We start from the raw sequence: 13264 nt of genomic DNA, 5'->3' as shown, positions 1-13264 counted from the left end.
GCCCCCAGTGGCGGATGCGGTACTGCATCCTAAAATCTGACCGTGTAAGTGTCTTACACATGTCAGATTTTCTGCCTAACTTTGGAAAAAGCCTTTTGAGAATCGTTTCCAAAGTTAGGCACAGACTGAACAGCAGTTAAGTCTGCGTATCTCTTTTGAGAATCAGGCCCAGTGTATTTAAATACTTTTCAGAAAGGCAGAAACATTTACTTTTGTCAGTTCTTTCAGTTTTAATATATCATTTTTTCCTCCTCCTTTCAGGACTCTGATTCTCTCCTGTGCAACATCTTCATCTTCACCTTCAATTTGCTCTTTTGGAGGTTCAGCAAACCTATTAAAGAGAATGAAAACATGTAATGCTCTAACGCGTATATAATGTGAGCACACAGTATCGCTTGTGTTATTAGAGCAATGTTTACCGAAAAGGAATTTTTCATTTGAGGTTTTTTTACATACTTGGTCATCTATGTTTTTCCATTGTATTAAATATAGAGATTTGTAATGTAGCCAGTAGAGGGAATTCTCTGTTTTTTCATTGTGGGATTTAAACCCTAACAATGAACTTCACTTAAATTGTTACTAAACCCAGTAATATGAAAATAGTTCATCTGCCCACACACAGTGCCTCAGCTTATAAATCTTCTTTTTACATTAAAATACTGCCACTATACTATTTTTAGTTGATCTGTATACAACGGTAACATGATAACCTGCAGAGTTTGTGCATAGCTGTGTGTTCAGGTAGGAGGAGATTTCCCCTATAGCCTGTATACATGCCCACATGTGTAATGTCAATGTCATGTGACCTGGTTAGCTCTGAGAACAAGGAAATGTTCTCTCCAGCATAAAAAACATAACTGAGCATGTGCAGGTTAGCTACCCTACCTGTGTGTTAGCTGGCCTTCCCCAGATAGACAGTGCAGGAGGGAAGGTTCTAGGCATACAAGATAAAACAGTCTTTTTACCCAATGCAGAGGATTAACCGCTTAAGTTCCACAGTGAGTATAACAAGCATGCTATTCTGCATATACAGACTGATTTTACTGTTGTGGGTTTAGTAACACCTCAATTGCTCTCTTTTGGCCTGTTAAATATACAATTGAAAGCATTTTGTTATATGAATGTAGTAAAAGTGGACCTAATTATTATTATCATTATTATGATACAGGATTTAAATAGTGCCAATAGTTTGCGCATGGCTTAACAAAATGAAGGTAGACATTACAGTTACATTACAATTTTGTACAAGAGGAATCGGAGGGTCCTGCTCATTAGAGCTTACAATCTAAAAGGGAGGGTCAATTGATTCAAAGGGTAATAGCTGCGGGGAAAAGGCTGATGGAGAAAGTAAAACAGTGTATTAGTTAGAAGCGGCATAGGCTTCCTTAAAGAGAAGGGTTTTCAGGGATCGTCTAAAGATGGATAGATTAGGGGACAGTTGGACAGATTGGGGTAGGGAGTTCCAAAGGATGGGAGAAGCTCTGGAGAAATCCTGAAGGCAAGCATGGGAGAAGGTGACAAGGGAGCTAGAGAGCAGGAGGTCTTGGGAGGACCGAAGAGAGCGGCTTGGTTGGTATTTTGAGACTAGGTTAGTGATGTAGCTGGGGGCAGAGTTATGAATGGTTTGTAAATTATTGTTAGTGCTTTGAAATGTATTTGTTGGGTGAGTGGAAGCCAGTGGAGGGATTAGCAGAGAGGGGTGGAGGACCCTGAATGTTTGGTAAGGTGAATGAGTCTTCCAGCGGAATTCATTATGGACTGAAGGGGGGATTGTCTATGTAAAGATAATACAATGAGGAGGGAGTTGTAGTAGTCAAGGTGAGAGATGACCATGTAGTGAATTAGAAGCTTGGTGATGTCAGTTGTTAAAAAGGGGCGTATTCTAGAAATGTTGCGGAGGCTAAGGCAGCATGATTTGGACAGGAATTGGATGTGGGCCTGAAAGGACAGTTCAGAGTCCAAGGTTACCCCTAGCACCCTGGCATGTGGGGACTGACTGATAGATGTGCCATTAATCTTGACAGAGAAGTCAGGGGAAGGGGCACATGTGGAGGAAATATTAAGAGCTTGGTTTTAGATAGATTCAGTTTGAGAAAGTGGAGTGACATCCAGGCTGATATGTCTGTTAGTAAATCAGTAATGCGTGAGGAGACTGATGGAGTGAGCTGAGGGGAAGAGAGATAGATTTGGGTGTCATCAGCATATAAATGGTAGCAGGTCAGCTGACCCAGGGAGGACGTGTAGATCGAGAATAGTAGAGGTCCAAAGACAGAACCTTGGGGGACCCCAACGGTTAGTGGATTTGGAGAGGAGGAAGTGGAGTTGTAAGTGACACTGAAGGTTCGGTGAGATAGGTAAAATTGGAACCAACAAAGAGCACAGCCATGGAGACCAAGCAAATTTAGTTTTTTGAGGAGGAAGGGGGGTGATCAACTATCAAAGGCAGCGGAAAAGTCCAAGAGTACGGAATATTGACCTTTGGTTTTGGCTGTTAGTAAGTCATTTGTGAGTTATAGGAGAGCAGTTTCTGTGGAGTGCTGACGGCAAAATCTAGACTGAAGGGGATCAAGAAGGTTATTCTTAATGAGGAGGTAGCTTAGTTGGTTGTAGACTAAAGGTTCAAGGAATTTGGAGGTAAATGGGAGTAATTAGTGGGGTCCAGTGAGGCCTTTTGGTATATAAGTGACTAGCGCATATTTTAGAGGGTTGGGGAAGATGCCAGTAGAGAGGGAGAGGTTTAATATATGAGTTAAAGAGTGTAGGATAGAGCCAAAGGGTGACCGTAGTATTTGAGAAGGTACAGGGGGCACGAGGTAAGGGGGGCGTTAGAAAAAAGCTTATTGACTTCCTCTATAGTAGTTGGAAGGTCCATGCAGCCCTATTGACAGTTGGATTACACCTGCCTATATCCAAGTCCAGGTCCAGAAAAAATAGGCAAATAGGCTGCTCAATTTGGAAGGGAAATTTTGCTTTTCAAAGGAGGTGAAGCTCTGCTGACTTTTATCATCCACTTCTATGTAATTTTCATTGCTTGAGTATTCTTTGCAAAGTCAATTTTTACCACATTTACTAACCTCTGGGGAAAATTGCCTTAAAAAATGAAAATTCACTTGCAAAGTGAATAACTTATTTGCCTTTTAGTATTTAGTGAAAATGCAGTTATACATGTTCATTATATCTTTATCTATGGTAGGAAGGAATACTGTTCTTTGTCTTTTTGTGTCTCTCTTATAAATAGTTAAGCAAAAATGAATTGGATTATCCATGGTGATGTTTTATTATTATTATTATTATTATTATTATTATTATTATTATTATACAGGATTTATATAGTGCGAACAGTCTGCACAGTGTTTTAAAAAAACAGCAGAGGAAGACCGTACAGTTACGATTAAATACAGGAGGAATAGGAGGGCCCTGCTCGTTGGAGCTTACAATTTAATAGGAAGGGTCAATAACTGTGGGGGATGAGCTGATGGATATAGTGGAGGCGGGATAGGCTTCTCTGAAGAGAAGGGTTTTCAGGGATAGTCTAGAAGAGTATAAGTTAGCCAGACAGATTGGGATAGGGAGTTCAATAGGATGGGAGAGGCTCAGGAGAAGTCCTGGAGATGAGCATGGGAGGAGGTGACAAGGGAACTAAAGAGCAGGAGGTCTTGGAAGGAATGAAGGGAACAATTTGGTTGGTATTTTAAGGCTAGGTTAGTGATGTAGCTGGAGTCCAAGTTATGGATGGCTTTATAGGTTGTTGTTATTATTTTGAATTTACTTTGTTGGGTAAGTGGCAGCCTATGAAGGGATTGGCAGAGAGGAGTAGCAGACACTGAACAGTTGGTAAGGTGGATGAGTCTGGCAACAACATTCATGATGGATAAAAGAGGGGATAGTCTATGTAAAGGTAATCCAATGAGGAGGGAGTAGCAGTAGTCGAGGTGAGAATGAAATGACCAGAGAGTGAATTAGAAACTTTGTTGTATCATTGGTTAGGAAGGGGCCTATTTTGGAGATGTGGCGGAGGTTGAGGTGGCAAGCAGGGCCGGTGCTAGACTATTTTGCACCCTAGGCGAGACCAGCTACTTGCGCCCCCCCCCCCCCCGAAAAAAAAATCGAAACAAACTCAATAATTTTAGCACCAGAACTGGTCCAGGTGGAGAGGGGGTTCAGCCAGATGAAGGGATAAAGCCAGGTGGACAGGAGGGGGGTGCAGGCAGGTGAAGGGATAAAGCCAGGTGGACAGGAGGGGGGTGCAGGCAGGTGGAGGGATGGAGCCAGGTGGACAGGAGGTGGGGTGCAGCCACATGGAGTGATAGGGCCAGGTGGACAGGAGGGGGGGGGTGCAGGTAGGTGGAGGGATAGAGCCAGGTGGACAGGAGGGGTGTGCAGGTAGGTGGAGGGATAAAGCCAGGTGGACAGGTGGGGGGTGCAGGTAGGTGGAGGGATAAAGCCAGGTGGACAGGTGGGGGGTGCAGGTAGGTGGAGGGATAGAGCCAGGTGGACAGGAGGAGGATGCAGCCAGGTGGAGAGGGGAGGTGCAACCAGGTGGAGAGGAGAGGGGAGGTACAGCCAGGTGGAGAGGAGATATGGGTACAGCCAGGTGGAGAGGAGAGGGGAGGTACAGCCAGGTGGAGAGGAGATATGGGTACAGCCAGGTGGAGGGGTGCAACCAGGTGAAAGGAGGATATGGCCAGGCGGACAAGAGAGGGGGTGCAGCCAGGTGGAGGGAGGATATAGCCAGGTGGACAGGAAAGGGGGTGCAGCCAGTTGGAGGGATGGAGCCAGGTGGACAGGAGGGGGGTGCAGCCAGGTGGAGGGAGCGGGGGGAAGAGAGAGAGGGGGGAAAAGAGAGAGAGAGGGGGGAAAAGAGAGAGAGAGGGGGGAAGAAGAGAGAGAGGGGGGAAGAAGAGAGAGAGGGGGGAAGAAGAGAGAGAGGGGGGAAGAAGAGAGAGAGGGGGGAAGAAGAGAGAGAGGGGGGAAGAAGAGAGAGGGGGGGAAGAAGAGAGAGAGAGAGGGGGAGAGAGAGAGGGGGAGAGAGAGAGGGGGAGAGAGAGAGGGGGGGAAGAGAGAGAGAGAGAAAGAGAGAGAGGGAAGAGACGAGAGAGAGAAAAGAAAGAGAGGGAAAAGAAAGAGAAAAGAGAGAGAGAAAGAGAGAGAGAAAGAAGGAGATAAAGAGAGAAGAGAGAGAGGGGGAAGAGAAAGAGAGAGAGAGAGAGAGAGAGAGAGAGAGAGAGAGAGAGGGGGGGGGGGAAAGAGAGAGAGAGAGAGAGGGGGGGGAAAGAGAGAGAGAGGGGGGGGAAGAGAGAGAGAGAGAGAGGGGGAAGAGAGAGGGGGGAGAGAGAGAGAAAGGGGGGGAAGAGAGAGAGAGGGGGGAGAGAGAGAGGGGGGGAAGAGAGAGAGAGAGAGAGAGAGAGGGGGAAGAGAGAGGGGGAGAGACGAGAGAGATGAGGGGGGAGAGACGAGAGAGATGAGAGGGAAGAGAGAGAGAGACGAGAGGGAAGAGAGAGAGAGAGAGAGAGAGAGAGAGAGATGAGAGGGAAGAGAGAGAGAGAGAGAGAGAGAGAGAGAGAGAGAGAGGAGAGAAAAGAAAGAGAGGAAAGAGAAAAGAAAGAGAGGGAAAAGAAAGAGAAAAGAGAGAGAGAAAAGAGAGAGAAAGAGAGAGAAAGAGAGAAAAGAGAGAGAGAAAAGAGAGAGAGAAAAGAGAGAGAGAAAAGAGAGAGAGAAAAGAAAAGAGAGAAAAGAAAAGAGAGAAAGAAAGAGATAAAGAGAGAAGAGAGAGAGAGGGGGAAGAGAGAGAAAGAGGGGAAGAAAGAGATCAGACAGAGAAAGAGAGTCAGTGGAAGTGCTCACTCACTTGACGTTGTCCCCAGGGGCTGGCTCACTGGTTCATTCAGCATTTTGTCAGCTGCTTGTTTTAATCTTGCCGCCCACCTCCCCTTCACAGACGAGCAAACACAGGAGGGACGGGGCTCCGGAGAAGCGTGAAGCTGATTGGTACAGAAAGCTGAAGGGGGATTGGATGGAGCACACACGAGGGGTGGCACTCGGGAGAAGTGTGAAGCTGATTGGGACAGAAAGCTGAAGGGGGATTGGATGGAGCACACAGGAGAAGTGGGACTCAGGAGTGATTTCAGAGCGGAGAGGGGGGGGATTGCTGGACACTGTACACATCAGAGAGGAGAGCGCCCTGCTGGGGGAGGGGGAGGGGGCTGCATTATTTCTGAAAACATGTCAGAGCGGAGAGATGAGAGCCGCGCGGGATCGGGATGGCGCTGCTTTACACATGACAGCTTTGTGGATATTGCGGTAGTAGATTAACCATCGGCCGGGCGCTCTAGGCAGCAGTGCGCCCCAAGCGGTTGCCTAATCCGCCTAGTGGTAGCGCCGGCCCTGGTGGCAAGCAGTAAACATGGATGGGATGAGGGGCCGAAAGGCTAGTTCAGAGTCAAGGATTACACCTAGAACCCTGGCATAGAACCCTGGCATTGGGGGGAAAGGTTGATAGTTGTGCCACTGATCTTGACAGAGAAGTCAGGGGCAGGGAGAGGAAATATGAGCCTGGTTTTGGATAGATTGAGTTTGAGGAAGTGGTGTGACATCCAGACTGAGCGGTCAGTGTATCAAAATAATAAATATTGTACATTTTGAGGATGCTTACCACGCAGTGAAAAAGAAGCGGTTCTGAATGAGCAGATTTAAAGCAAAGTATACAATTCCTTCAATTGCCATTGCAAATATGTTTTTCCCCAGAAAATCCCACTGGAAAGGGTTTGTAATATGCTCCTCACCTGCAATACACAGCAAAGAAATAAGACGACTCACCTTGGGCTTTCTGATGACAGAGGTTACCTAAAGCATGTATGATTGCTTTGCTTTGTACATTATTAAGCTACTAAGTCTGTACAGCAGGTTTACTAACAATATCCTCTTCTATAAACACTTGACAAACACAATACTTTGCTAATAAACCTTAATTAATTCGATAAATTCAAAATTTAATTCAGTTCAATAAATTAATTACATATTACGCTGTGCTCTGGATACAAATCAGCGACTGTATGTTTCTTGGTTTCCTGTACTTTAAAAAAGGCCAGATGGCAAGGCTTAGTATTCAGTCACTGTCTAATTTCCGATGAACACAGTACAGCATTTCTTAATGAATCTGAGCGAGGAAGTATAAATCAAAGCAAAGATACAACATTTCATGCACATAAGGTTGGACATTAATCATTTGATTTAGGCACTGCTTTCTATCATGTTTTTTAGCACCAAAAATGTCACAATTTGTATAACAGTGCCCTGTTACTTAGTCTTTTATTTGTATGTCAACTATGTTGTTAAAGTCAATCTCCCAGCAGCTCAGCTCCCCCTTACCAGCAGTGACTCTGCAGCTCAGATCCATCCTCCCCCCAGTGATTTATTAGCTCATTTCCTCCTGCTCCCTCTTTTCACCAGTGACACAGCAGCCTTCTAATCTCAGATTTTTTTTTAACATGTTTTCTTACAAATCAGTCTATATCATATACAACAGAGCAGGGTGTTTTTAGCATTTAAAAAAAATGATGTGTCCTTAAAAATATATGAAAAAATTAGGTATGCAAATTAGCCAGAAATTACTGTCAAGTTAACTGACGAATGCTGATGCTGCTACATTTGGCCTTGGCATATAGGCGTTCATCATGACAAGCATAAACCACCAAGGGCATCAACCAGTATTTGAAGTATACATACAGTATAGTTTTATGCAATGATTCCAATTAACTATTATTTTAAAGACAAAATACTTAAAAAAACAAATAACCTTCATATAAAGGCGCTGCTCTCATATCAGGAAAATCGGTGTATGTAAAGATACATACAATAAATATATATATACTGTATACGGTGGATATAAAAGTCTACACAGTGGATATAAAAAAATGAGACAAAGATAAATAATTTCAGAACTTTTTTCACCTCTAAACTGTACAACTCAGTTGAACAACAAACTGAAATCTTGTAGGTGGAGGAAAAAATAAATAAACTCAGTTCTCTTCATTTGCATATTTTTTGGGCTGAATTAAGACAACATAAAAAAAAAAAAAAATTAAGAGAACTGAGTTTATTTCCACGAACACTGGACAATGTTATCCCATCAAAGACTTTATTAGTTGTCATACTGAAAGGGTGGTCTATGTCCTACGGTGTACTTGCAATTTGCAATATGTGGGGAGAACCAAGAGACCTCTCATGGTCTGAAATAAGGAACACATTCAGAACATCATTAAAGGTTTCCCCAAACATAATGTCAGCAGGCACATTGCACAGGTCCATCACAAAGATCCTACACACTTAACCTTCTGGGGGATAGACAGGCATAATAGACCCTGGAGGGGGGCACATGTTGTGAGATCCATTAGCCAAAAGGAATCTAAGTGGATCCATTACCTTCACACCCTTGTGCCTGATGGATTAAATGTAGAGTTTGATCTGAACGTTTTTTTTTAAGTAATTTTTAATATGGTTCACATTATAATAATGTTTTATTATCTGTTTATATTATGTCAGTTCATTCTGATATTTTATTATTATGTGTGGATTTTCTGAGGTAATTTCCAGTATTTTAATAATTTTTTATATATTGATCATTTATTAAAATGTTATCTCTGTTATGCAGTGGAAGAACTCATTGTAGCGCTTTTCACTGCTATTATTGTGATTTTATCTACACCAAAATGGCTGCTGAAGTGAAGACATATTTTGTATTGATCTTCTTGAACATGGCCGCCGTAGTCTACCAATACCCTACCAACAAAATGGCCACCACGACTGCACTTCTGTTTTGAGAATATCTAAGAAAAGCTCTCACATTCAATCAGATTCCTCTGATGAAGTCACGTGGGGTGACACAACGCGTTAGAAAATTGCATGTGACCGGAAGTGACGTCTATATCGTCTGCACACACGGTTTACGATTTTGCCCCTTCTTTATATGCTGCATGTAAGCTCCCATTTTGGCTCTTAATAAATTTCTTTACATTTACATCTTCACGATGAGAGGCCCCCTTTTTTCTCTCCTTATTCACATGTGCAAGCTCTGATTCTATGAGAGATCGCTGCCAGCAGTAAGGACACCATAGGTCATCTCCCCAGTTGCCGCCATCAAGGAAGGAGTGTAAAACGATCGCCTGTGTTGCAATAAGCCGGATGTGAAATTTGTAAGGCTTGTTTTCCTTATTGGTGAGGTAAGTGCTCTGTGAGCTCTATATAAGAAAGATTACTGCTTGAAGCACTTTAGGACACTTTATTTGCAAGAATCCAATTGGACATAGGACTCTGCATTTTTGGTTCTACTTTGATGCTCATTTTGATTTTCATTACTGGCACTTTCAACATTGAAGCATTTGGACTCTACTTCATTGATAATTTTTTGTGATTTTTTGCACTTTTTGCATGTTTGCACTTGGTTATATATACATAGGGTTTGCTATTTAATATGTAATTTTTACATATTTTGGAACAGTCATTTTAACTTTTAACATCATTTTTCTTTCATTCAATTTTAGTGCATATCACATTATAGATTTGAGCAGCAATTTCACATATTTATTATATTTCATTCTATTTTATTTTATACTTTATTTTTAATTTTCTTGATTGGTTTTATACACATTCACTGTACACACTAGAAAAGCGCCAGAGATCCACTTTCCAATACTCAGAGCTGTCTCTCACTCTGCCTGATGTAAAATCCTACTGTTGTGTGAAAAGGCTGGCTGCTGACCAAACACTAAAATGGTAGAAGTGCTGCCTGTTTGTGTTAGGGAGCTTATTAAGGATACCCTTTTAAACAGTTCAGTTAGTGGCTTAACCTTTTTATGACAGTGTCATGTGGCAGCACTGAGAGTGGACCCTAATACTAAGACAACGTATATATGCGTCTGTGATGTTCTCACTGAAAAAATGCATTATTTCTCATTGTATTTATATGCAAAATATGTCACACAGTGGCAGTTGGTAATGTATGCCAAATTTACTACAGTATGCATAAACACATGTTTCTTACAATGTAATCATCTTTATCTCAAATATTTTCAAAGAGATAAACTGATGGAACATTTATATATTTGTATATAAGTGTAAGCACAATCCCATTTATAATGACTTTTCCTTTTACATGAAGCTAGTTTTTATAAACACTACCAGGAATCTTAAAACCCAGATACTGTAAATGTGGACAAGTGAAATAAAACATGTCTGCTTCACACTCACCAAATCGAGCATACACGTCAGTCACAGCTTGATTCATAGCCAAGTCAATAAGACCTCGACCAAGGCAGAAGTGTGGGAAGACTAAAAGTAAGTCCTTCAGCCTCTCATTGAATTTTAGCAGAGACTACAAGAAAAAAAAATGATAATAAATCTAAACACCACTCTGCTAGTAGGCCAACAACTACATCACATGATTTACGACAATAATGGTCATACCGTCTAATAGTGCAAAAATGTTTGTTCTGTTGCATAATGTAATCGGCAAAGTATGCCCAAAACCACATGAACATTTCTGCTATTACTATATTCACCATAGAGACTGTTCAATAGTGTCCAATAGTAAATGGAAAAACCAATCACGGACTCAGTACGTTTCAAATATACCTGAGTGACTGCAGGCAGCATTCTTATGTATATTCAGTGTCTACATATCTTTCTATGAGCACTGTAAGCATGTCTACATCAACATTTATAGATAGTCTAAAGTGCACTCATGAGTAGGAGCCCACAATCATTCTATTTACCCTGTTGACTGACCACCTTCAAAATCTAAAGATGATTTTAGAGGTTGTATGTGTTGTATGTTCAGCTTTACGAGCTCTAGCTTTATAACTTCATGTAAGCTATCTTGGGGTTGTACAATCGTATCTATCCCTGAAAACTTCAGAAAAATATATTTTTTCACCCATCATGAGAAGTGGTGCCACCATCCTTTAAGGGGGTCAATAGCATATATAGGCTAAAGATTGCCTAAAATCTAAATCTAAAGATGATTTTAGAGGTTATATGTGTTGTATGTTCAGCTTTACGAAGCTCTAGCTTTATAACTTCATGTAAGCTATCTTGAGTTTGTACAATCGTATCTATCCCTGAAAACCTCAGAAAAATATATTTTTTCACCCATCATGAGAAGTGGTGCGACCATCCTTTAACCACTTACCCCCCGGAACATATTGCTGCCTAAAGACCAGAGTACTTTTTGCGATTCGGGACTGCGTCGCTTTAACAGACAATTGCGCGGTCGTGCGACGTGGCTCCCAAACAAAATTGGCGTCCTTTTTTTCCCACAAATAGAGCTTTCTTTTGGTGGTATTTGATCACCTCTGCGTTTTTTATTTTTTGCGCTATAAACAAAAATAGAGCGACAATTTTGAAAAAAATGAATATTTTTTACTTTTTGCTGTAATAAATATCCCCCAAAAATATATAAAAAAACATTTTTTTTCCTCAGTTTAGGCCGATACGTATTCTTCTACATATTTTTCGTAAAAAAAATCGCAATAAGCGTTTATTGATTGGTTTGCGCAAAAGTTATAGCGTTTACAAAATAGGGGGTATTTTTATGGCATTTTTATTAATATTTTTTTTACTAGTAATGGCGGCGATCAGCGATTTTTTTTTCGGTATTGCGACATTATGGCGGACACTTCGGACATTTTTGACACATTTTTGGGACCATTGGCATTTTTATAGCGATCAGTGCTATAAAAATGCATTAGATTACTATAAAAATGCCACTGGCAGTGAAGGGGTTAACACTAGGGGGCGGGGAAGGGGTTAAGTATGCCTGGGTGTGTTCTTACTGTGGGGGGGGGGGGTGGCCTCACTAGGGGAAACACTGATTTTCTGTTCATACATTGTATGAACAGAAAATCAGCATTTCCCCTGCTGACAGGAACGAGAGCTGTGTGTTTACACACACAGCTCCCGTTCCCCGCTCTGTACCGAGCGATCGCGTGTGCCCGGCGGCGATCTAGGAAAAGGGAATAAAATCTTAGATACAAGAACAAGTACAGTATAAAATGTTTACAAAAATCCGGAGTCATCCAAAAATGAGGGGATATCCCTACAGTGAACAGTATTGGGTACCCTCATTCATATGAGGTATCCTCAAAGCTCATAGTCAAAAACTAGGGAAATCAGGTATATACAGTTAGAGATAGAGCCTCTCTGTTTAATAAAGCAATACCAAACGTCCATAAATGACTATGTATATATACAGATAGTATAGACGCACTTATTGACCACTTCAAGTATGAGCAAGAGGAGGTGAATAGCTGTATAGTGAGGATACCACACCACCACTAGGAAATCTCTCTAAAGTTAAGCATTGTGTTTCTAAGCATATAGTTTGCATCAGGTTTTACTCACCCTGTTATTTTCAAAGAGATCAAGGATGAAAGTAATGGCGCTACTGTTTATGCCAATGAAGAGGTTCATACAAGATAATGCAACATAGGCCGTGCTTGGCACATTGAAGAAATATGATGCTGGATACATCATAGGAATTACAGCCCATCTGAAAATAATCATTCATAGTTTTAAAGGGTAAACATAGGCTGACTACTAAATTGTGGTTTGACTATTGCAATTACTAAGCAAAAGCAAAACTGACAATGCAGCAATCTCCATTCAAACCATATCTACTACAAATATTTGTGCCAATTTAACGTATAATGTATATTAAAACTGAAACTTACTCTGCTTATATTTTGCTTTTCCTGGTTCCCCTTTATCCCATCAACTTGCTAATGACATTTTTACATCATTCCTTTCTGTTGCATCACATATCATATTTTAGACCTATTTACATCACTATGCAATGCATTTAGATCATGACTGGTAGAAGGGTAAAGCATGGTGCTGCACATAGCTTCCTGAAAACATCTTACCCCAGCATTCCTTTTAAGAACCTCCAGCCCTGATGCAAGCAGTAAGATGGCGCTTGGGAGGCATCATGCAAATATCAAAATGCCCATGTGGGTGAATGTCAGTCTGGACAACCCTAGGAAGACTAATTGCATGCCTACTTTCTTAGGTAATGCCCACATGTGATAATGAGCTTCCATGATTAAAGAACTTAAACCCAATGAATGAAAGCAGTAGGCCAAGACACTAGATGATGCTGCAGATGTACATTGTAAGAAGCTCACAGTTTGTAGTGAAATGAGTAAACAGTTTAAGTACAGGGGCGTCTTCTGTTGTGCAAGACTGAAGATAAGACTAAAGTTAAGCTTAA

The 13264-nt window shown here is 41.6% G+C and overlaps 1 protein-coding gene across 1 annotated transcript in view; it reads right to left on the bottom strand.

Annotated features, from left to right (window-relative positions):
* Positions 1-13264, bottom strand: part of ABCA4 (ATP binding cassette subfamily A member 4) — a 304087-nt gene that overhangs the window by 47414 nt on the left and 243409 nt on the right. Inside the window, exons 40-43 of the mRNA XM_040359994.1 lie at positions 12397-12544; positions 10246-10369; positions 6653-6782; positions 211-331 (exon numbers count right to left, since the gene is read on the bottom strand). Of these exons, the coding sequence (XP_040215928.1) occupies positions 211-331; positions 6653-6782; positions 10246-10369; positions 12397-12544 (523 nt within the window). The remainder of the gene's footprint in view (positions 1-210; positions 332-6652; positions 6783-10245; positions 10370-12396; positions 12545-13264) is intronic.

Source organism: Rana temporaria, chromosome 7, assembly GCF_905171775.1.
Source record: "Rana temporaria chromosome 7, aRanTem1.1, whole genome shotgun sequence".
Taxonomy (NCBI): domain Eukaryota; kingdom Metazoa; phylum Chordata; class Amphibia; order Anura; family Ranidae; genus Rana; species Rana temporaria.
The sequence above is the reverse complement of the archived record's forward strand: the minus strand, read 5'-3'. Positions and strand labels throughout refer to the sequence as shown.